The 24,606-nt window shown below is 41.8% G+C and overlaps 2 protein-coding genes across 2 annotated transcripts in view; both read right to left on the minus strand.

The window, feature by feature from the left end:
- Positions 1-13,863, minus strand: part of MYOM2 (myomesin 2) — a 119,737-nt gene extending 105,874 nt beyond the window's left edge. The window contains exon 1 of the mRNA XM_077782382.1: positions 13,814-13,863. The gene's annotated coding sequence lies outside the window, so the exon portion shown is untranslated. The remainder of the gene's footprint in view (positions 1-13,813) is intronic.
- KBTBD11 (kelch repeat and BTB domain containing 11) lies at positions 766-13,314 on the minus strand. Its single transcript, XM_077782383.1, has one exon. It carries the CDS (start codon positions 13,297-13,299, stop codon positions 11,530-11,532), a length of 1,770 nt encoding a protein of 589 aa, XP_077638509.1. The 5' UTR covers positions 13,300-13,314; the 3' UTR covers positions 766-11,529.
- Positions 13,864-24,606: the final 10,743 nt, after the last annotated feature.

Genomic DNA, 24,606 nt, shown 5'->3' on the forward strand with positions numbered 1-24,606 from the left:
CTGGATATGCCACTCAGTTGAGGCGTCAGGTAACAGTTGGACTTGATGATCTTGAAGGTCCCTTCCAACCTTGTGATTCTGAGTATCCAGATTTGCAGCCCTTGACAAAACCTATGAAATCTAATGAAAAAGCAGCCCTTTCCAGGGAATGTGTTTGGTTGGTTCTTTTCTCCCTTGTATTAGGGATTTATTAAACTTCTTCCTTTTTTTTTTTCTCTTCTTTTCTGACAGAATTCTAAATTTGAAGTTTACAAAACAAAACACTTCAACACTATAATGAGATTTTACTCTTAGGATTCCAGAAGAGAAAAAAAAGGAAGATCTCATCTGTTTTAATTCACACAAGAGACTCAAATGACCTTTCAGTACTTCTGACATAACTTTTGAGAGTTAAGATAAAAACATAATCTCACCCAAAATCTTAAAAATTTGAAGTGAAAAAATTGAAAATTGATTTGTAACCTTAATTATGGGCAGATGGCAAGGCACTGAACATTATTTCAGATAAAGTCTTTCAGAAAAGACTGTGAGGAAGAACATCACACTTCTCTAAAGACTCCATGTCCTTCCTGATATAAAATACAGGGACAAGAGATGAAGGTGGAGGAATAGGCACAGCAGAGCTATTACCATTTCCAATCTGTTTGTGTTTTTACTCACCTGGTGCCTCCACTGCAGATATCTGTGCATCTACAGAAAGGCAAGCATCCCACTGCCTTTTCAGAGCCCAGGAATGCTGCAAAAGGCCACAAATAGGGACAAAAGTAGGAACAGTTTCACTCCTTTTTATTCTGGTCAGGTTCACAGGAAGAAAATATTCTGTTCACATGGAGTAAAATGTTGAAACAGTAAAATGCATTCCACAGTATTAGTCAATATTCCCAAAGTCCTTTACTGATGAAAAAAACACAAACTTATTTCTAATACCTAATGGGTTGAACTACCTTTCTCTCCCTCTCCACCCCCACTTTTCTCTTTGGAGAGAACTGAAGCTTTAAGAGCGTTTCCCCAGTAATACATGGAATTTTACAGCAGACCCAGAAGTAAAACTAGGTCTTCTTGATGTCTCTACTTCCTAATGCAAGAGCAGCAGGAACTAATCATTCATTGTCCATAGAATTATCTGTCTTTTTTTCAACTATGTGCAAGCATATGAGTCAACATTAACAGGGAACTGTTTTCCTAGGTAATCTGCACCTGTGACTTTTCGCTAAGAATGATTCACTCAAGCCCCTTTTTGCTCCCATGTTCTCTCCCCACATCACAGCACAGCAGTGCAGAATCCCTGTGCAGCACTGAGGAAGATGAACTACTGCAGTCACTCAGCTGGCTCCTTTGCCTTTTTTAGTGCTCCCAGAGAGCTGGGAGAGTTCAGAGAAAGTGAACCTATTGCCTGAATCCCTTCACATTTAAACTGTGCAGAGGAAAGCCCCTTGGGTCTGATGAGGAGACCTACACTCCAGCTGTTTCAAATACAGTAGCAGCATCAAGGATAGCCACTGCAAATCCTGATTTTTTTACTGCCCCTTCAAAAATAACTTTTACAGGTTTTTTTTTTTTACCACATATAAGCTGAGCTTTTTTCTTGGCTCTTGGGAATGAAGGGCAATCTTGTAATTTGAGTAAGAGGAAGCCTGGAAGTGTGCTCTCCCCAGAGACCTACAAAGGAATAACATCTGAGCCACTGTGCCTCTTTTGTTTTTGGGAGAGGGAATATACACCTTTGCTCAGGGAATATACAGTTTTGCTCCCTTCTGCAGGCACTGAGCCAAGCAGTCTGGTCAGGAAGGCAGTGCGAGCAGGAACAAATTCTGCTCCCCATGGCCTACCAGTTGTTGCTTACAAGAGAGTATGAGGTGAGCAAAGACTTCCTCTTCTTGTCTGGAGGCACAATGGCCCTAGCTAGCCTGGGATAAAAACATGTTATAGGCATATGTAGTGACAGGTACTCTGACACACACCTGTACACCAACAACCTGCTCATAAAGTCTGGTGTAGCAATGACAGCAGGTATGATGAGTTAAATGACAGGCTGGGCTCCTTCCCATTAGTGTGTCAGCCAGCTGAGTAAGAGCCAGCATTGACCAGGCTTGTCAAACATTCCATATGCACTACCATCATACCTGTATACTCCAACTCTGTCAAAGGCAAACCAGATTTAGACACAGTCAGAATCTACAGTTAAGTAACACTGGATTACTTGAAGAAGCACTTAAGAAGGAAGTATGAAGGGGGCTAATTAATTAGGGTGTTTCAATTTTTCTTTCAGGAAGTATTTTGAAATACACCATTTGTTTTAGAATAGGGTGACAGAGTACTGCACCTCCAAGGTGTGTTACTGAGTCACACAGTCAGAATCACCATTTGCTTTCAGTAGATACACAGGAGCAGAGAACTTCAGTAGGAATGTAAAGCAAAGAGGTTAATCTTCTTTTAATTAGCCCATGTAATTTCTCACACCATGCTGCTCCAAACCAAGGAACTCTCTCATGGACATGCATGACTTTGCATTTTTCTAATAGTTTAAAATGTATTTTTAAGACGACTCTCTGCCTATCTAGGACTTAATTATGGTCTAAAAAGAGACTGACAATGATGGAAAAACTTTATTTGCCTTAACTGCATTCACTAAAGTTATGTTTAATCTCAGGTTTTATTTCTCTAGTTCTAGCATTCTACATTTTTCTTTAACTAGAAAAATATAGGAGAGACAAATGATCCATCATTGAGGATGATAGATCCTGTACAGAATAGAAAAAAAATCCTACAAATCTTCTACTGTCAAACTCTGCAATGATTTTTCACATGTGCAGCGAACTGCAAATCAGCGGGTCAGGGAACAGAACTGGATGAGACATGGAGATGGGGATTGTGATGACACAGGAAAAAAGAACAACCTTCATCAGTAATGCTAACAAATTGTCAGTAAATTAGTCCCAGATCACTGTTATCTAAATGATGTGGGAATTAACTTTATTCTGCCACAGTTTGTGCTATTACTTTATTCCTCCAAGACCTCCTAGCTGGTCAATACTTTAATCCTGCAGTTCCTTTTTCCTGTAGCTGCAGTTCTGAGGTGACTTAAAGCTCAGGTCAGTTTAACAAAAGGTGTCAAACTCTTGCCTTAAGTCTCCATTATGACTAATTTAATTGCTCACAACTTTCTCTATTTCCTTAGGAAGTGAACTGCTCATGGTTCCATTTTGCCAAAAAACAGATACATTAAGTCTTCCACAATTCATCTAAAAATTTAGGGCTGTATGAAGGGAAAAAATATCAGGCTATGGGAGGAAAGTTTGCCTCCTGAGGAAAGGAGTTTCAGTGATTTGCAATAGGTAATATTTCCAAATTTCCAAATTCACAGACTCCCTGTGTCACATATTGAAATGTTTGAGTAGAGAGACAAAGGGAAAAAAATGATAATGAGAAAGGTAAAAAAAGAGAAGACTGCAGAACAAAAGGAAAAAAAAAGGCAAAAAAAGAAATTTAAAAATAAAAGGAGGATAAAAAGTCATCACCTGCAAGACTCTCCATTATAAGCTGCTCAGCAGGGAATTTGAGAACTGGCACCGCCAGCACAGGGAGCACAGCAGTGAAGGGCATGGCACAGGACAGCCAGGCACGTATCATTTTCTCTCTCCTTCCCAAGGACTCTGCATCAGGCCAGCTGTCATTCAGAGGATGCTCATTCAGCTCCTTCTGGTCACTGCTCACTGCCAGTGACCCACCAGGCAGGTGTCACTGCTGCCAGGCACAGTCATGCCCCTCTCCCTCTGCCTTAACTTGCTCACCAGCAGCTGCTCCAGTTGGGATTTATGAGATCCTCTTCACATTCACTTTAAGAACAAGCCTGCAGGTACTGCCACATTTATTGCTTCCCAGCCTTCTTTTGGCCACATGCTGTTATTTAGCCCAGGACTTCTTTCTCCTCTTGACAGCTGCCTTGACAATGCAATCCTGAAACAGGAATGGGGTTTGTTTCTAGGCATAGTCCCACCTAACACCTACTCGAGTTTCCTTTATCCCCACCTGTGATAGGTACATCTGTCCATAGGCTGTAAACTCATGTTTGATGAGATGTTACTCACTTGATAATTACTCAGTATGACATGGGAGTTCACAGCTATATGTGACTTCCCTGTTTGCACAGTCTAGCAACTGAAGATTTGTCTTTCCAGCAAGACTTCTCTGCCTTCAGGGGAATACAGGCCAACACCATCTGCTTACAGATGTTTTTATATGAAAAATTATTGTGAATTTTGAATATACAGACACAAGTGATGCATTATACCTGGAAATAGGTACCAACGGGGGATTTTGTATGCCCAGATTGAGAGGTCTTTGAAACCCAAATCTTTTATGCTACAATTGTTCGGTTTATCATTTCAGAACTGGAAAATTAACCATGGCACAAGTTATTGGACCAAGTCACATAATTTACCAGACTACACCTGAAGCTTGAGCCTGGAGCCTAAGCATCCTGAGAGATGTAGGTGCAAAATGTTCAGTGAATCAAGCAGGAGTATAGGCTTGAGATAAACTTCATTGCCATGAAACTTCCCAATGTGTAGTTCACAACACAGAGAAAAATTAAGAGCTAAAAATTTATATTCTTGTGAAGAAAAAAAAAAAACCCAAAACACATTCAAGTGACTTACTGCTTGAGTCTTATTCAATCAGAGCTTTTATTTTTGTTTTCCAAAGGAGGTTCCCAGTGATTTTATAACAGACTCAAAACTCTGGGGCTAAATGGAAAAAAAAAACAACCTGGTAACCTAAGCTGTTTAATTGAGCTATTCCAGATTTACCCTGGCTCAATCAGCAGCAGAATTTAGCCCTTCTTAAGAAAATGTAAGAAAACCTGCATATTGCAAAAGGTAAGGAAGTAAGAGAAATTACAGCAAGTCCAATCCCATGTAGTCTATGAATACTGAAGTTTTCAAACAGGTCATATGGCCTCATGTCAAGCAAAATATCTGATGAGAAAATAAGGAGACAAAGTAGGGAATTTAAACTGTATTTGATTCTGCTTTTACTCATGCTGCTGTAAATCTACACCAGACAAAAATCTGACATGTGGGACATAATACAGGAGAGTATCCTACATGTAGGAAAAACCTACATGTAACGTCAATAAATGAATAATGCACTTTAACATACTGACAACAAAAAAAAAAAAAAAAAAAAAAAGGAAATAAAAGTTAAGTGGAGTATATGCTAATCTGCATTTAGGAAAATGCTTTCACAGCAAAATATTTTAAGTTCCAAACACCCAGGGCACTGTAAAATAAAAATATTCCTTTTTTGCTTAGCCTTAGAAACATTTTCTAAATATTTACCTGTCTGATAATTTGCATAATTTTGTCTTTGCTTTATAAGAAAAAATATAATACCACTTACTGATTGGATGGATAACAAAGAAAAAACAACAATTACCCAGAAATCCCTAATGGGGAGCATAAGCTTTTTTAAAGTATTTATTTCATTCAACATAAATTGGGAGTACATAAAAAGCTTTGCCTATATATGCTTCAAAAATGAAACTATTAATACATCAGTTACACATATAATTCACCTGACTGTGAACAGCGCCTAAAGAATTTGCATTAATCTGTTGAAAGTGGCAGCATCGACATTGTATTTCATTAGTTCAGATTTGTCAAGGGTTTATCCACTACAACTTGAAAACAAAGCAAGAGACTCCTGCAAAGGTAGCTTAAACACCGTAGTGATTTGAGAAGCATTGCAGGTGTAAAATGGTAATAAGTAGCAATATAATTGGTAAAACCTGTTCAAGAAACAGTTGAAAAAATACTGGCCCTATAGTCATCACTGTCTCAAGTACCAACTGTTGTTTCCCTTCCCTGCTATTTGTTTCAATTGGATATACAGTAGGTACTTTTGACTCGGAATTCATCTCTTCTGTCCTATCCCTCACTCCCATTTCTTTCCTTTTGAGTAATTCACAAAAGTTAGTTTCCTCCCAGTGATGTGGGGGAAGAGAATCAGAAGGGGGAAAGCAAGAAAACTCCTGGGTTGAAATAAAGACAGTTTAATAACTAAAGCAAAAGCAGCACCTGCAAGCAAAGCAGAACAAGGAATTTATACACTGCTTCTCATGGGCAGGTAGGTAGGTGATCAGCCACCCCCAGGGACGCAGCGCTCCAACACACATAAGATGACTTAGGAAGACAAAGTCCATCGCTCCAAATGTCCTCCCTTCCTTCTTTTTTTCCCCAACTTTATATGCTGAGCATACAACAAATGGTCTGCAATATCCCTGTGGTCAGCTGGGGTCAGCTGTCCCAGATGTGTCCCCTCCAAAGCCCTTGTGCACCACCAGCCTCCTCGCTGGTAAGGTGGGGTGAGGAGCAGAAAAGGCTTGGGCTGTGTGTGAGCATTGCTCAGCAATGATGAAAGCATCTCTATTATCATCACTGTTTTCAGCACAAATCCAAAATACAGCCCCTGTGAAGAAAATTAACTTTATCTTAGCCAAAACCAGCACTCCTGCTGATTCCTAATACCAGTGGGTTCATTCCAGCAGCTCTCAACATTCAGTAGGCCAAACCAAATGAAAAGTGTGTCATCACATACTCTGAGCACACAATTTCACTGAGCCTGTGTGTCAGTCTCTGCTTTTAGTAGCAGTAATACAAAGTCAGAATAGTTCCAGCAATGTAGTAAGTGCATGGAACTATTACAAACTTGCACTATATTATCTCAGAGTAGGAGCTGAGGCAGGAAAGAGGTAAAAACATACTCTGCTACAATACTACTCAGACTCATACTACTGGAAGTAGCCAAACAGGGCTGTTCTGCTAAACCAATGCAAATCCAGTTTACAAAGTAACAGCAGAAAAAAGAAAAATTAATATGTTTTTTTACTACAACTGCTCAACAGTACTACTGTTTCCCCTTCTTGTGCTTTCTTAAGTTTCTCAGGAGCAATGCTACGGGAAAAAAAACAAAAAGCCCAAAGATAGGATTGTGTCTAGATCTGGATTCATTCCAGCAGAAAACATACGTATCAGTCCAGACACTGAGCACCTGCACCACTGTTAAGCTTTGTGATAATGAAAGTTAACAGATTTATGGAGCAGTCAATGGAATGCATGATGTAAATCAGGAAAAGCAATAGCCACTCATGAATAGTGGTTACTGGGATACAGCACTCTGAGAGCCAATCAAACAGCACAGGAGAGGTATGGCTTTCATGTGAGTAATTTATTCTTCTATCATTTTAAATTTAACCAGGTATTTATTTACAAAGAAACTTTCTGTGGATATAATTGACATCAGCAACTGCACATTTTTAGCCATTACTAGGGTATGACTAACATCCTCCCCATGTTGCTTTAACAGTGCCAGTTTTGATCAAACGGGATTATTATTTTGCCAATTACTTTTTTGACTTAGTTTCAAGTGTAAACAGAATCTGTACACATGCTTTTGCTGCAATTAATATTTCTAGTTTACAGAAAAAGTTAGCAGATAGAAACAGTTAAGTTTCATTTGTTAATAGCATTTCTTTATTTAAATTGGGATTTAGTTTGAGGTTCAATGAAGGCTTTAGGCATTTCATTATTAGGTACGATGTGGTGGTGTGTTTGGGGCGGGAGCGCGGCAGCACAGCAATGCCTCTTTACAAAAGTGGCACCCCTGAGAAGAACCCAAATTACCTGTTGGCTGCCCAGTATGTTTGGATGCCCAGTACAGTGCATGGACGAGCTCATCTAAGACTGGTGACCCAAAACACAGAGCCTATTTGCAAAAGCGTTCCAAAGAAAACATGACTGATTGTAGCAACTTGTAGTAAATCTACGTTGCATTACCCATCCAGGAGATGGGGCCTGCAATCTACTCAGAACTCAATGCACAGGAGCCTATGTGTGTAAGCTTTTGGAGGATTTACATGAAGCTTCCTGAGGAAGAGCCAGAGGTGGTGGTCCCAATGTACTCTCAAACAGCCATCGAAATCTGAGAACACACACACACACACACCAACTGCAAGGCCCCAGTTCAGTCCTTACTCAGCTTACAGGAATTCAAATTCTCTTATGGGAATCCTAAATTCTCTAGCAGATGATCTTGAAAACAGGAATAGTCTAGGGAGGAAAAATTACTACCTGAAAAATTAGGGCAACTATCTCCTGTGTGTCCCATTGAAATGGGAGGACTGTAAGATTCACGGAAGACAGACAGCAGGACAGACAGACGATGTCTCTCTAGCTAGTCTCAGATCAGCCAGTGAGGATGACTACCTTCATGACTGCCTGGACTCGTCCCAATCGTTCCTTTAGCCCACTGACAACCAGAGGGTGGGAGACGTGGACTGAATGCTTGCAGGCAAAGAAAGAACACACAGGTCCCCATGTTCTATGCAAATATGGTTCACTTCAGGCTACTCGAGAGAAAATGGCTGTTTTAAAAGCAAAACACATGCAAACACAACTTGAGGGTGGCCTGGCCTTTTGGATTGTACCTAAAATAAACCCTATTACATCAGTGGTTTCTGGATATCCCACTTGGTAGGTAGATGTGGAACTGCTCTGAGCAGCTCCAAATGGGTGGAGGGGAACTGCTCAGCAGCTCCACATATCAAAGACATAGTTGTTGCTAGGTTTAAGTAAAACTGTAGGGTTCTGGAATGACAATTTCAGTCTTTAAATGCCTGAAGACTACCTACATTATGGTTCTAGTACCCAAGTTTGGAGGCAGGGAGGGGGTTTCTTTGTGAAGATAGAATTGGGGGAGAAAATTCTCAGCAAACATGCCTCAGGCCTTCCAGGGAGGAAACAGAGGCCACAGAGTAGGAAATCTGGCTAGAAACATGCCTCTGTTGTTAATCATCAGGCTATGACTACGCAGTGTGCAAAGGAAACAGGTTTGATAGACAGCTACTAATGAAGCCCAGACTCTCCCCACTAACACTGTGTAAACAGTGAAAGCAGGTAAGCACTTGATTCAACTTTTTTAAAAAATAGGAGCTAGCAAAAACACAAACCACTGCAGGTTTTTCAAATGCTTATTACTGTAGAAATGTATTTCTTCATAGTGTACAGCAATAAATATTGGAAGAAAAGATATGGTTCATTCTATTCCAAAAGTTTGTGGATTATTGTCACATCTTAAACCATGGAAACTTCCCAAAACTCATTTAGAAGCATTTTCATGGCACTAGCAGAATGAAAATGCTTAATTAATAGGAATGCAAAACATGGTTCGATACCTCACTACACTGTAGCGTAAGAACTGTACTACGTAAGTCTTTGAACTATGAAATTGCCTTGTATTGCAAGATAAAACAGACATTTCCTTGTGTTCCTGGTGATGCTACTATTTCAAAATCTGGCCTAGCACTTACATCTCTAGTTTAAGTATGCACCTAGGCCTTGCATTACACAGCTTGAAATACTTTCTACAGTTAACATAAAAATTATGCTGAAAGCAAACATGTAATTTTTCTTTCCTGCTCAAACTACAGTACTGTAATTTAATCTAGAGTCAATATTTCCAAGGATTCTCATCTGAGAATTAAATCAAATACTCTGTGAAGGATGTTAAATTCCACTGCACCAGCCTGTACTGAGGCTAAGATAAATGTCACACTCCGCAGGCCTACAGCTCCTGCCTGGCTGATGCTTTAATTAGCTCACTAGGGAACAGCCTCACTTGGCTAAGAACTTCTAGGACTGGACCACTGTTTTCTACAGATTGACTAACCAGATCAGCTGCATTAAAACCCTGTGCAAAAACAATGAGAAGAGAAAAAAAAAAACCCAAATAAAAAGAAAAGAAGCATCTATTAAGTTCACTATTCTGTTTTGTACAGATGGTGTCTCATAGGACAGAGCCTGCTGCCTTCCTTTGGAACTAGCAATTATGTGTAAGAATGCTAAAGTCCTGTTTAACAAAAACATCTTAATAAAACATAAAAAGATCTGCTTTTTTGATGCAATGTCCCTATGTCTTTCTAAAATATGAATCTATACTAGAACTTTGAGTATAAAGAATTAGTTCTCTTCCACAGTCCATGCGAGTTCCATGCTGAATATACAGCAATGTAACAGCAAAAACACAGGTTATTTTTTCAGAAAAGGTTTCTCAGTGATTTACCATAAAGCTAAAACGTTTGCCTTGCCTACTGATTTTTTTTAAAAATAAAATATATAAAATAAATGCATGTGCCCTTTTCAATATAGTCTGTGTAGACATTTCAGGTTTTCCTGTTCTGAGTAACATGACAAAAAGTGTGCTCCAACTTTCCACAGGCAGGAAGATTTTTTTTGTATGGTTTTGATTCATTTGGATGCTGCCCCACAAACAGCACTCTTGGGCAGTTTAGAATCACAATGACAGCGTACGCCAACAGCACGTACTGCAATTAACAAAGACTTATTGATTACAGCAATCATTAGTTCAAAATAAATAAAGCAGTCTCTCAATCAAAAGACGGAGAAGTAACATCATGCTAGTGCACAATATAATCAATATGTGTAGCACATTCCTATTTTCCATGTCCCCTTTTGATGGTCTTGAAAATAAGAGGGAAAGGCCTTTTGCCACAGGTTGGTTTAGGTTAACCTTCCTTGACCTGCAGTTAATTAAAGAGCATATGAAGTACAAACTTATTCCCCAGCTCTAGTGCCATACATGGTCATGTCAACTGGTTGCAATCTGAAGAGCTTCAGTTCATTTTTAATTCAAAATCTCTGTATCACGAGAAATAATAAAAGAGTATCTTTTCATAGAGAAACCATTGCCTTTTTCAATTAAAGAACATATCAACATTTCATACCTAGCATAAAATGCCACATTTTAGAAAGGTAGCTTCACTTTTTTTTTTCTTTTTCTTTGCATACCAAGTAAAACATGTGGCTCACATTTGTGTTACTTAAAACATTAAATTTGGTATCTGTTAAATCATCTGTGGTTGAAATTCCTGGGACTAACACAGTGCCACAGCTTCCTTAAAGCATCTATTGCAGCAGAAATGAAAGGCTGTGATGGAGATGTTCTTCCTATACTTTTTAAACACAGGAAATAGTTGGTTTAACATGAAAACAAATACAGCTAAACTATGTTGCTAGCAATGTTTATCCCTCAGTATCATTCCAGGGGGGAAAAACATCACAAAGGACAGCAAAGTCTCCAACCCAGATTGCAACTACGTGTAAACACACAACCAACACTAACGTCCCATTATGACACTGTTGTCAAGAATATTTTGGAAATCCAGGTTTAAAAATGTTTTTCTCAGATTGGGGATTGGCACAAACATAATCTAGAGATTATCCTTTATAGCAGCTTTTACTTTTGTGTGCTTGGCTTTTCACACAAAGCCCAGCAAACATGAGAAGAGTTACAATTGAGTTAAAACCAGCTCAACATCTTGAGAGCAGAGAGGAGGAAAGGGGAAGTCCTTTTTCTCTGCAGACAGAATAGAGAGGGTCTCCTCTGTAGATGTCAGTTTGTGGATCTGCAACGCAACTCCCCTCTCAGGAAGCCAGAGCCAGGCTGGCCCCCTTACAGTGGGAGGGAGCCCTCCTGGTCCCCTGTTTTGTCCACCCTCTCAGGCAGAGTGAGCACGAAGGGTAGGAGGACACCCTTGGCATCCAAGGGAGCTTTAAGAAGCTCCCCATCAAAGGTGCCCTTGAGCCCACCATCTGCTTCCACCTCACCGTCCTGGGCTAGGCTGAAGCGAAGGGTGCCGGTCCGGTTGACGCAGTAGATGGTGTTGCCCAAGGGGGCACAGCGGAAGGGCTGGATGGGGCCGCCGCTGGGCCGCAGGCTGGCGCACTGGCTCCAGCACTTGGCCACTGTGTTGTACCGGAAAACTTCAACGCCACCGCTCGTCCCGCCGCCTGGGCCCTGCTCCCCACCACGGCCACTGCTCACATCAAAGCGGTAAATGAAGCTCTTGAAGGCCACCATGTCAGAAGAGCGCCGGCGGCTGCTGTTGTAAGGGCACTCCTGCCACTCGTCACGCTTGGGGTCATATTTGAGCAGGCGGTAGAAGAGGGAGCCTCCTGACACATAGATCTCCCCGTTGCAAGTGGTGGCCTCGTGAGCCACAGCAAAGGCACCCTTGGGCAGAGGTGCCACAGGGCTCCAGCGGTCGGACCGCGGGTCATACCTTTCCACAGTGAAGAGGCACTCGCCACCCACAGCATAGAGGTAACCATCCAGGGCCAGCAGCTTGAGCTGCGAGCGGGGCTGAGCCAGCGGCCGCACCTGGCTCCAGGTGTCAGTCAGGGGGTTGTAGCAGAAGACCTTGTCGGAAAGGCGGGCCCTGGGTTCACTGCCCAGCGGCCCCGTCACAATGCCCCCCGCAAGGAAGAGGTAGTTGTGGAGGACACACATGGCACAGCCCTTGGCATTGGCCTCCTCGGGCAGGCGCGTCAGCACTCTCCACTCACCGCTGCCCTCCTGGTAGTAGTGAATGAGGGAGCCACTCTCCTCCAGCGACACCACGGAGGAGGGACTCTGTGGCCGACTGCTCTCGCGGCTCTGTGGCCGGCTGCCACCACCCGGCCGCTCGAAGGCGTCGCTGACCTCGGCCACCAGCAAGCAGGGCCGGCCGGCATCCATGCGCTGCTGCAGGATGAGGTCCCGCTCAGCGCCACTGAGGCGGCCGTAAACGCTGGGCTCCCGCAGCACCTCCAGGTAATGGTCGCTCATGAAGCGATAGGCAGCCTCCCGCAGCTCCGCCAGCCGCTGCTTCTTGGCCAGGCAGAGGAGCTGGTAGCAGTTGCCGAGGCAGAGCTGGGCGCGCATGGCCTCGGCGGCACAGTGCAGGGCGCAGGGCATCTGCAGGACGCGGGCACCGCTCACCACCTCGGCCAGGTTGTCGTGCCGCACCTCGCCCATGCGGGCCGTGTACACGTAATCGATGAGCAGCCGCAGCGCCCCGTAGCTCACCCCCTTCACCCGCAGGACGTCCCGTGAGGCGCGGGCACGAAAGTAGTCACTCTTGGCCGCCAGCACCGACTTGTGCGCCCGAATACGGCGGCCCGACACCTCGATCACTAGGTCGGGCTCCTCCGACGGCCGGTCCCGTGGTCCCACCACCTCCTCATCCTCCTCCTCCGGCTGGCGGACGGCGTTGTTGATCTCCCACTGGTTCTGCACCACTCGGCCGCCGGCCGCGGGCGGCTGCGGCTCGGCAGCGGCGGCGCTGAAGCAGAGGGAGGAGCTGAAGCCGCAGGGGGCGGCGGGCGTGGGCGGCGGCGGCGGGGGAGCGCCGTTCGCAGCCCCGCTCTCCTCCTCCTCCGGGGCCGCGCCGCTGCCCTCCATGGAGCCGCGCTACCTGCGCCGGCGCCGCGCCTGGTCCGTGCGGAGCGCTGCCGGCCGCCGCGGCCCGGCCATCACCTGCGGGACAGACCCAACAGCGCTCAGCATCCGCGCCCTCCTCCGCTGCCCCGCGGCTTCTTCCCCCCCACCTCCCTGGATTAGTATTCGGGGCCGCCGCTCTAGCAGGAGGGACCGTCTCTGGCTTCCGGGGCTAAACCGCAGCTTCTCCTTTCCCTGGGGGATCCACCCTGCGGCTCGGCCGCCTCCCGCGGCTCACTGCGTTAGCTCAACTCCTGAAAACCTGAGCTCTTTTGGTGGGGCGGGAGATCGCCCCGATGAGCACCTCAACAGCCTGAAAAGCAATTCTGGTTTTCCCGTTTCTCTGCAGAAATTTTAAGCAATCTGCAGGCACTGCAATCCTTCTCAAAATAACTGGTCCCCCCTACACTGCACCGGGTGATGAGCAAAAATTTCCTTTAAGGGCAGATACTTAGGAGCACTGTCAAAATGTATTCACCTTGTGCAACTGTTTCAGTGGAAGGCTGAGGCTGCAGTCTATTCTGGAAGGTGATTCCCTGCTAGCTAAATTTGACTTTGCATGACCTTCAGGAAGTTCTCTTCACATCAGTGTTCCTCATATGCAATCCCCCTGTTTAAAAGAAGAAGAGTATTATTTTTAAAATCGATAGATTCTCTGTTTAGTTAGAAGTTTGGGAGCATTAAAGTTATGTCTCCTTTAAAAATGTATCTAGACTATCTTAAAGACACTGTAAGTATGCTAACAATCCTAAGTGTTTACAAAACACATGAAAGTACTTTTTCTGTACTTGGGACAAGAGCAATCTCACATTTGTGTAGCAGCATATGTAGCTGTAAAGCATTAGCAAGGTGTTAATCAGACTTCATAAAGACTGCTTCATGTCTTTATTCAAATATTCTGTTAATAAAAAGTAGAAGCAAGGAAAAAAATCACAATAGATAATTAGAACATGAAGTATCTTGTGGGAAAAGGCAGGATACAGGGAGGACACAGCTGTAAGTAGGGTAGTCCCTGTCATCACAATCACCACCCAGCTGTATCTTCATTTCACAAGTATAGTTTTTAGAATTTAATGACGTGCCATTTCTTTGCCTCATGTTTGTTTATGAATTTCCCAGACTTGGAACCAAGCATCAAAACTTGGTTTAAGTTCTGATGAGTGATGCATAAAAATTGTCTGAATGTACTTAACATAATTTAATAAGTATCTGCAGTCCTGATTCTATTTTAAGAAGGTTATTAATTTCCATTAAAATCCCCTTTGTCAGTTTTTTCACAGCCCTCAAGGAACACTCATTTCTATGTAAAATATGCATTGTGGCTTCCTTTTAACAGACATGATTCATTTACCCTGTTAAATTAGCATTAGGGAGATGTAACTTTTTTTTTTTTTTCTTTTTTTTTTTACTGAAAGCATAATTGGTAAGTGACATTGTCTGGAAATCCCTGACACAGACAGGAAATCTTGAAGCCCACACTTGCAATGCAAACTTTACTTAAATGGTAATATCAGTCTTCCCACATGGTGATTTATTTTGTGTACTTGCTCAGTAAAGGGCCTTCTACTACATCTGATCACATTCACTTAGAATGAATCAATGCTAAGGCTTCATTTTTGGGTATTGGAGACTTTCAGAGCAGAACAACAGCATTTTAAAACTTATTAGAATTAGTAGATTTCACCAAGTTTGTATTCCTCATCTGAGTGTTTAAAAATCTGGGATTTAGGAACTTTCTCTGACTGTATGAACGTTGGCTAGCTTTAGTGGCAGACTTCCTGCTGTCCAAACCCAAATGCTGTAGGTCAAGCTTTACTGAGTTTTCTCAGTACAGTCTTGACTAGACAAAAAGATTTGCAGTGATCTGTGCACACTCAGTGTGTCTATAGAAGATGTACTGGGCAGAATCCCTGTTGATGTGATTATGTTTTTCATCAAGTCTTAACAGTACACAGAGCAACTACTGCAACTAAGAATACTCTGGCCATTCCTGACACACCTCACTTCTAACACCACTTCTCCTAACTTCTACTTAGGTACCCCCCTACAAGAAGGATTGAGTAGCTTCACATAGTTTCAAGCTATTGGTCATGGCTTGATTTTGCAAGTCAAACTATAAAGGAAGAATGAAAGAGAATGCTATCAAAAATTAGAAGTATGGGTGATTAAATGTGGAAAGTCAAAACCAGTAACTCTAATACCAGTAGTATTTCTCTTCAGTGAAATGTATTTCTTATATTATATCCCAAAGGAAAATCACCATTTAGAATATTCAAAGAAGTTAAAACAATAACTGGAAAAACTTATCTTGTCAACTTTCTCAGCTAATGGGAAAAGAAAAAAAAAGGGTGAGATTCTCCTCAAGCACAGTAATCATACCTTTTCCCATATTCAAATATCTGCTTTGTTTAGAAGTTTGATTTGACACATTTGAAATGTTATTGAGCAAGAAGCTTCTAACAAATGTCTGTGTTAACTCACTACAATTCCCCTGAGGAATTGCAAGGATAAGGAAGGACTGATGGCATTGCTTGCTAATGGGAAGCAGCAGAATTCTGAAGAAAATTATCCTCTGGCATATCCAAAGGTAATTACCAAGAATATGCTGAATTTTATGCTGAGCATGAGAAGAACTTAAAGTACCACATACAATTAAGGCAACAAGGAACAATATGGGGAAGCTCAAGACTTAGAAAAGCTGAAAGAGGGTTTGGAGGATTTTGCCAATGATAGCAGTGACCATGACAGCAATGACCATGACAGTAATCCCAGCACCTCTGTCTAGCTGAAAACGAAATACAAGAATTACACAAAGACGAAGCTGAAAAAACAATTCAGAGAAGTAGTGGAACCTTGCCACTATTGAGCAACACGACTGATCTGAGTTAAAAGGTCATGGCTTTAGTATGAAACAGGAAGATGCTGAAAGGGCCTGATGGAAATACAATACTGAACTCCTCCTCCATTCATTTCTTACCTACAGTGATCAAAGAGTTGTACTGCTGTTCTGGCAACACAGAATATCCAAGAAGTACAGAACTGCAGAAGATACTTGATACCTGTGATTATTCAGAAGAATCTGACCACCCGACGATCTCATTTGGCTTAAATAAACTTAGTTTTAACATTTATTCAAAACTCACAAACAGGATAGGTATTGGAAAAGGAAGCAATCTATTGAGAGTACAGGGTACCTATGGACTGAGGTCACCTTTCATACTGGGGACTTTTAAGTCAGAAGCTGAATTACTTGGTCTGAAAATGTTTTTATTATCATGGGTTTGGTCTAGGGATGATGTAATGTTGATGGACAGAGGAGCTGCCAACAAACATGAACTGTATTTACAGACTTGGCAATGATACACAATACCCTGACTGTGTGGCCCCAACCTCAAATGCTGTGAGACACTGCTCAAGTAACAGCACAGATAAGAAGGCACAGTTTTTCTGACAGAGAAACTGTAATAAAGAGCTGCAGGTAAAGTTTCTTGGCATTGTATTCATTTGGCAGTCCTTCTGATAAAATCCAATTAAATGCTTGTATTGAATTGTTCTCTCCTCGTTTTTCTTGTGCAGTGCCAATAGCCTTTGATCCAAACCACCTCCTCCAGCAAGACCCATTTTCTCCGGGGAATATGTGCATGTGGGAGGAACTGGGTTACTTCTCTCCAGTTCACAAATGGAAACAGCTCTGACTCAGTCTCATGGTAAATAAAAGCAGTGCTTTCCCTACCATAAGCAACTCTAATTTACATAAACAGGCTATCCTCTCCAACAAACTTACCAGTTCAGAAATGACAGAATACCATTCTGCTCCACCTTAGTCCAGAAAAAATGCTTTTATAAAAACTTGGACTGCCAAATTTTTACTTCAGTAGAGAAGTCCCTTGGGATAGGGGTGTAATCTGATTGAGATGATTAAGGCTCTGTGTACTGTCTAAAGAGGAAGGATCATCAAAAGAGAAATAACATCCCTTATATTTATTTTAAAAACTAAACAATGACTTGAAAGTAGAACTGGCCAGGGTGAAATCTAGGCAGTGTCAAGCGTAGAGTGGTTTGCATACTTATAGAAATAGTCTGCAACACTCCTGGTCACTGAGTAGATCTGTGAAATTTGGAGGAAAAAATGTTCTCTTTGCAGATGGGGAAAATATCTGGAGCATGAAGATGCCATTTCTCTGAAAGGTCCTGTACTATTGGATCTCATTACAGATTTAAACTCTAAATCTTAACCACTTGATTAACCTCCTATTTTTAAGAAAAGAGTACAATTGTCTTTCAGTGTGCCACCTCAAGAAAAACAGCATAAAGAATAATTTTTTTCTCTCCCTTTTTTAAAGTTAGGTATGTTACAATCCTAGTGCCTTGCCCTGACTGCTGGATATATGGCTTTTATAGTATTGCCTTCACACTCGTGTGGATGCAAATTTTGACCTCTCAATGTGCTCTAATTTTTTGACAACATGTAATAGAGGTATAAATTGGTCTTTATCTCATAACTACAATATTTTCATACAACCACAAAAAAAATAAACATTTAAGAATTGCAGCTTATGACTACAGACCACACAAAAACCATGTGGACAGCAATTCCTCATCAGAAACTCAGGGGGAGAAAAGGCTGTGTGTGTTTGGCAGAGAGGAAGAGAGAGAGGAAATAAGATTTTTGATAATAGAAATATTATCAAAAGCTTGATTAAATCAATACTATAGCTAACAAATCTAAACCAAAAATATAAAGACCTAAACAGTCATCATGACCAGAGAAAAGTTTTCCTAACAGTGATATCCATAGAGACAGACATTCTCTAAAAAGGAAACTATCTTTCTGAGTTCCTTCCAGTTTAGATTCTTCAGAAATAGTTAGGGAGGAGTAGTGCCTCTCAGGAGTTCTCACAACAAAAAGGAAATAACAGTCCTACAAAAGCAAAGATTAAGTGCAAGTTCTCTCCAATATCCCTCAGAGTAAAGAAAGTCTGACAACAAAAAACCACTCAGAAAGAATTTTGAGTGATTACAATATCTTTGGGAAAAACTCCAGGGCTGATGTGGTGTCTTTACCACTAATGCATTACAGGTCAAGAGATAAGTATGGCATGACAACACCATACTGAATGTAACAACACTTTTTATGCAGAATTGCTGCTAATTCTACACATGGGCTCACAGCTACACTCCTAAATATGAGAGCATGTGGTCATGTCTGTGATAAACTGAAGTTAGGTTGCTTCCATCATTTCTAGGGACAGCTACATTAAGTTAATAGCAGTACCAAACATACCAGCATGGTGCTACAGATGAAAGTATAAATGCAGTCCTTGAATGTGTGTAGGGAAATACAGAGTACCCACAAGGAAAACATTACCTTTCCTCTACAGCATTAGTATGTTTACAATGGAACATGGTGGTTGAATGGATGGAAGCATGTACACTCAAGGCTTTACATTTTGGAAGAAGCATTTAAAAATCTGTGAAGACAAAGATACCAAATTATTTCAGAGACATAAAAAAACCACTTTAGTGAGAGACTCAGAACAGCACTTTAAAACCAGACAAAGGCTTACTTACTCTGTCTCCAAAATGCACACCAGCTCCCATGCAAAAAGGTGATACCTAGCTTAGAAACCCTCTAACATCCACATGGCTTTGGAGAAAAGGTGGTTTGTGCTAGTAGCCTGGAGAACTAGTACAGCAAGCCTTAGTCAGCCTGAGAAAGGCAGAGCTGACACTTCTTCAGGGCTTGGTATGTTTGCTCTGTGACTTGACTCTGCACAAGTGTAGGCACATGAAAATTCTGCATGCTGAAGGCTTTCTTAGGCTGGTGAAGAAACCCTAAGCAAACCAAGTGTAAGTGTAAACAAAGCAAAAGGTTTATGCTGCTGAGGCGGAAAAAAAGACTGTTAAGAGCATATTGTGGTTAATTAAAATTTACCATAATTGATGGGGAGAGGGAAGGATGGGCTCAAGGAAATCTACAGAATGAAACCCAAAAGTGCATTCAGCTTAGAAGGATCCTGAGTGAGAAAACTGTCAGCGTATAAATATTCAAAGACAAAGAAGTATCCCATGGAGAAATACACATTTTTATCCTGCCACACACTTCTGTCAATACTGGTTCATGTAGAAGGCAGGATGCTGATCTTCATGGGCCTTTCATGTGACATAGGAAGATCCTTATTCTAACGTGATGAAAGGGATCTTGAATATGTGCCTTGCTGGAAGGCATCTGGGAAGCAAGGGTAAATAAAACTAGACAGGAGCAGACTAGTTGATCTAGAAATCCTTTCTGACCTTAAATTCTGGAAATTGCCATACACCAGGAGCACTGACTTGAAGCAAAACATCAGCTTGTGATGATTAAAAGCCTCATTTAAGCATTAATGTGTAATGTGCTGTAATGTGGTAATGTTGACTGCAGAAATGCTTTTCAGTATTAAACTGTATTGTCAACAAATTGCAAACATATTCAAAGTCTCTACAAACACTGTGGTAATGTTGGTACTAACAAAGAAGGAGGAGATTATCCACTGAGAAGCCAAGTCAAGCAAACAAGCAAATTTGTTTAGACAGATTTTTGAAAATGGAAGTATCGAGTCAGCCTTGGTTCTGAATTCCAGAACAGCACTTGATCTCCATAAATGTACTGCACCCTGCCAACACACCTGCTCTGTATTGCATTTAATACAGAAGATGGGGCAACTTTTGGAGGAAATTAAATTCCTGCTCTAAGATAAAACTGGATTTTGCTTTTATATCATTATATAAAGGGCATAGAGATTGAAGAGCCCAAAGCACCATAAATCTGCCAAAATATGTCACCATTGTGCTTGAGAAAGACTGAACGTGAGAGGAAACAACAGACTTCAAAGGGAAGCAAACAGTCCAATTTTTCTGAGACTTATACCTAGGAAAAGAAAGTAAAAGAGTAGACAATAATGAAAATGCTTTTTTCCCTAGACAATCTCTAGATCTGGTACTTAAAAGAAAAAAAGTCCCACTTTTAGATACTGAAGAGTTTTACTGGTTTATTGACAAATTAAGTAAGTGATGCTAAGAAAGGCAGAAGTCCTTTAGATATGGAATGAATGGCACCCTTCTCATTTTTGGAACTCATATATGGTTTCTTTGCCCAGATACTTCTTCAAACTTAAGGTTTACAGTCATTCTAGCTGCAAGTAAAAATTATATTACAGGCAGTTTGATTTCAAGAAAATTCCAGGTTCCTGCAGACATTGTCTCTACACAGACTTTGGACTGGATTCAAATACAGAGAGACCAGCCACAGTGCTAAACATGGCAAAAGCTGACTTTGAGGGCAGGTTTATCTGGCAGCTGGCAATGTAGCAAAGATGTAAGAGCTAAGACAGCCAGATCAGATAGCAGAGCAAAGCCTCCAGCATGACAGCCTTAATCTGAAAGAAGGAAAGGAATCAGCTTGCCATGGCAGAAATGCTGCTGGTACACTTTGCTGTTGGTCCTATAACTGTGACCTACTAGATTACTCACAGGAGTTTTACTTCTTTGATTTCATTTCATTAAAATCAGGCCAAGATGGATAGACATAAGGCCAAATTCCCACACAGAATTAATCTGTGGGTGGGATGCACCTCCCAGTTCTCTTGCAAGAGAGACCGATGCTGTGTGTTTGAACTGCACAGCACTGCTGATCTACCTGCAACCAGCTCCTGGAATGGAATCTGGAACATACACACAGGTTCTGCACACTTATGCATGGGTGGGTACAATTAGATGCCAATTGATTTGGATCCTTAAAGATAAGCTCATGAGAGCTATCAAGGGCTAGTCAGTAGAAAAATACTAAAGACCATGGTGATGAAGTGCTTAGCATGTGCAATCAGGGGTCTTTAGTTCTTGCTTTGGGTGCCTCAGCCCAGAATCCTCTACAAAATATACCTAAATTACTTTAAAAGATAGCAGTACTGACTTTTGCTGCTACTTTCTGTACAATAATTAGAGCTCTGACCAAACCCCACGGGAACTTGTCACTATCCCTTCCTTTGCCTGACAAGACTGAAACCCCCAAATATAAACCAAGTGCCCAAACCATCAAGTTTATGAAAGAAGACTTACTCTCCTTCAGACTAAAGCAGTTATTATTTTTCAGAGAAACAATAAAAAATGTTTTTGAGAGTGAGAAAGAAGAATCCTGAGTTCTGCTCCCTGCCAAAAAGGAAGTTTCTGTATTTCTTCCCATAGCCTTTAGTGGGTCAGGGCTCAGCTATATTGCCTGGAGATCTAAGCCATTCTGACTTGTGCTAGGATTGAAAACCACTTGTGCTGATCGCAAAGCAGAAACGCATGCTGCAGTCATAGGGACTTTTTCAGCAAGCCTTCACTATCAAGAGTACCTGTAGGCTGTCCGCCCAGATTTCACCAAACAATGGGAATGCTTTTAGCAGCAATGATGCAACTGAGGGCTTAACAAAGTATGAAATGACTTTATATAATCATTTGAACTAAACAGGGAAAAAAGAGAAAGTTTAATGCATGCTGTTTAAATTAGTAGAAGCTAACACTTGCTGACCATTCTGAGACAGAAATAAAACAGGTTTCTATTAAAATACTCTTATTTTCATGGGCTGACACTTTCTGCCTGGGGTACATAGCATTTTTTACTATAATGTGAACTTCATATGCTGGGCCTGAGTTTTCAGGCAAAGGCTTTCTGGCACTAATTTCTCTGACTAAGCTCAACTTCTGCAACAAGAATTTAGAGCAGGTAATTCAGTATCTCCCACTATAATGTTTTTTCCATTGAACAAGGCAGACAGGTATCTAAATTAAAGGGACAGTAAAGATTGCCTGGTTATCTAATCTAATTCCTGCAAGAATAGGCCAAAGAATTTTATTCTTGTATCAAGCCAGTAACTTCTGGATGAATTAGGTCAAAACGTTGTTCTGCTCAGATCATTCACCTCACATCTATTCATTGGCCAATGGCCTTGATGGAAAAGCAGCTGTCAAATAGATCATCCTGAATACCTTGAAGAAATGTACATACTGCTTTTCACTTTGGAATTCTCCTTCCCCAAAATGATCCTTGCTCTTTCTGAAGAGACATTCAGAGCGGCTACACAACCACGCAGGGTGATTATGAACACAGGACTGTCCCATCTGCTTTTGGACTTTTGACACAAGAGTAGAAGACTTTAGTATGTCTGACTAATCCATGACTCAAACTTATCATTTTCAAGTGCTACAGAATAAAGGGTTGCTAATGCATGCAGTTAAATATACAGCATATTCAACAGTCACAGTGCTATTCTTGCATTTATTAGTTTGCCATTTGGACAGAGGTGTACAGCTAGGAGCCAGTATAAGAAGTAAGACTTTTACATTAGAACACTGAACATAGAGAGATGTTTGGTTTTACGGTTATGATTTGGGAGCTGTGAGAAAAAGCTTAGATTCAGGGATCCTAGTTTGTGGTTCTGACCATTTAGAGATTTTGATGTTTCAGTTAGAAGTCTAAACTTTGGTTGCTTCTGACTAGAAAGATTTTAGATACACATCAGCAACATCTCAAAGCAGATACTGAGGCTTTTCAGCCACTGTCATGTGAAAAGCTGCCTGATTTTAGGGGTAAAATCCAAGTATTTATTTCCCATAAGGCTGCAAAATGTCTTGGCAGAAATACTGTCCAAATATTGGACTAAAAGATTCTTCCAACTCTCTTGCCTGTCTCAAAGGTCATTCACATAGAATGAGTGGTATAGACCTTATTCTGAACAAGAAGCAGCATCAGTGAGTTTTATCACATGAATGCACATGAAGTCTTTACCCTTGTTTTCCTAAGATCAAAATTTAAAACTTCTTGGGACACATGGCACTGACAAACTCCAAAGCTCATACTACAGTACACTCAAATAACATTTACTTTTGCTGTTTGTGCATCTGTTGTGGAAACCAAAATTCAAAACTCAATTATCAATTGCTGTCAAAGAAGTATGTTTGTGTACTGCTCACTTCCATGGCTTTGAAGATACTTGTGATAGTAGCCTGCAACAAGAAACTGCCACTTAAGTTTCACAGACAATTTTGATAAAGCCAGAGTCTGCCATCACCTTAAATCCCAACCCCGCTCCAGTCAAGGAAAATTCCCATTAACTTCATGAGCATCTGGATTTCTTACACTGCTCTACTGGGTTTACATGGCAAGGTTTTGGCAATGGGAGGGCTGCAGAGGTGGCTTCTGTGAGAAGGTGCCAAAAGCTCCCCCATGTCTGACAGAGCCAGTGCTAGCCAGCTCTAGGACAGACCCTCCACTGGCCAAGGCAGAGCCCATCAGTGATGGTGGCAGTGCCTCTGGGATGATAGAGTTAAGAAGAGGAAAAAGTTACTGCGCAGGAGCAGACTGCAGCCAGAGAAGACAGGACTGAGAATATGTGAAAGAAACAGATTTGCAGGCTCCAAGGTCAGTGCAGAAGGAGAGGGAAGAGGTGCACCATGCGCTGGAGCTGAGATTCCCCTGCAGCCCATGGTGAGGCAGCTCTGCCCCTACAGCCCACGGAGGTTAATAGTGGAGAAGAGATCCATGTGCAGCTGGTGGAGGATCCCACATGGGAACAGGTGGATGCTGTGGATGCCATGACCCTGTGGGAAGCTCACACTGGAGCAGATTTGCTGGCAGAACTTTTGACCCCACAGAGGGCCCATGCTGAAGCAGTTTGTGAAGAACAGCAGCCCATGGGAAGGACTTATGCTGGAGAATTTTATGGAGAACCTTCTCCTGTTCCTGGAGCAGGAGAAGACTGTGAGGAAGAAGAAGCAGCAGAGACAATGTGATGAACTGACCAAATGCCCAGTCTCTCTCTCCCTGTACCACAAGGGGTGGGGAAAAGGTAAAGAATTCAAGTGTATAGTTAAGCCTCAGAAAAAGAGAAGTATGGTGGGAAGACGTTTTTAAGATCTGGGTTTATTTCTCATTATCCTACTCTGATTTCCCTTAAGTCAGCTCGGTTTTGCTTGTAACAGTAGCTGGTGAGTGGTAGTTCACTGTGCTTATCTTGACCCACGAGACTTACACTTAATTTTCTCTCCCCTGTCTAGCTGAGGAGTAATAGAGCAGCTTTAGGAGCTATATGGCATCCAGCCAGGATTAATCCACCACAACTGTACAGACAAATACAAACGGTAGCTTTTTTTTTAACTAAAGCAATGCAGTGAGTTGCAGTAAAAGGAAAGATGAAAGAAAGCTACAGGATAAGAGAAAAACTCTCCCAAAAACAGATTTGTCTTTGACAGAAT

Source organism: Lonchura striata, chromosome 3, assembly GCF_046129695.1.
Source record: "Lonchura striata isolate bLonStr1 chromosome 3, bLonStr1.mat, whole genome shotgun sequence".
NCBI lineage: Eukaryota > Metazoa > Chordata > Aves > Passeriformes > Estrildidae > Lonchura > Lonchura striata.

Bases quoted from the DNA above. Each gene is read 5' to 3' on its own strand.
- KBTBD11 (XM_077782383.1), bottom strand. From the start codon at position 13,299: ATGGAGGGCAGCGGCGCGGCCCCGGAGGAGGAGGAGAGCGGGGCTGCG.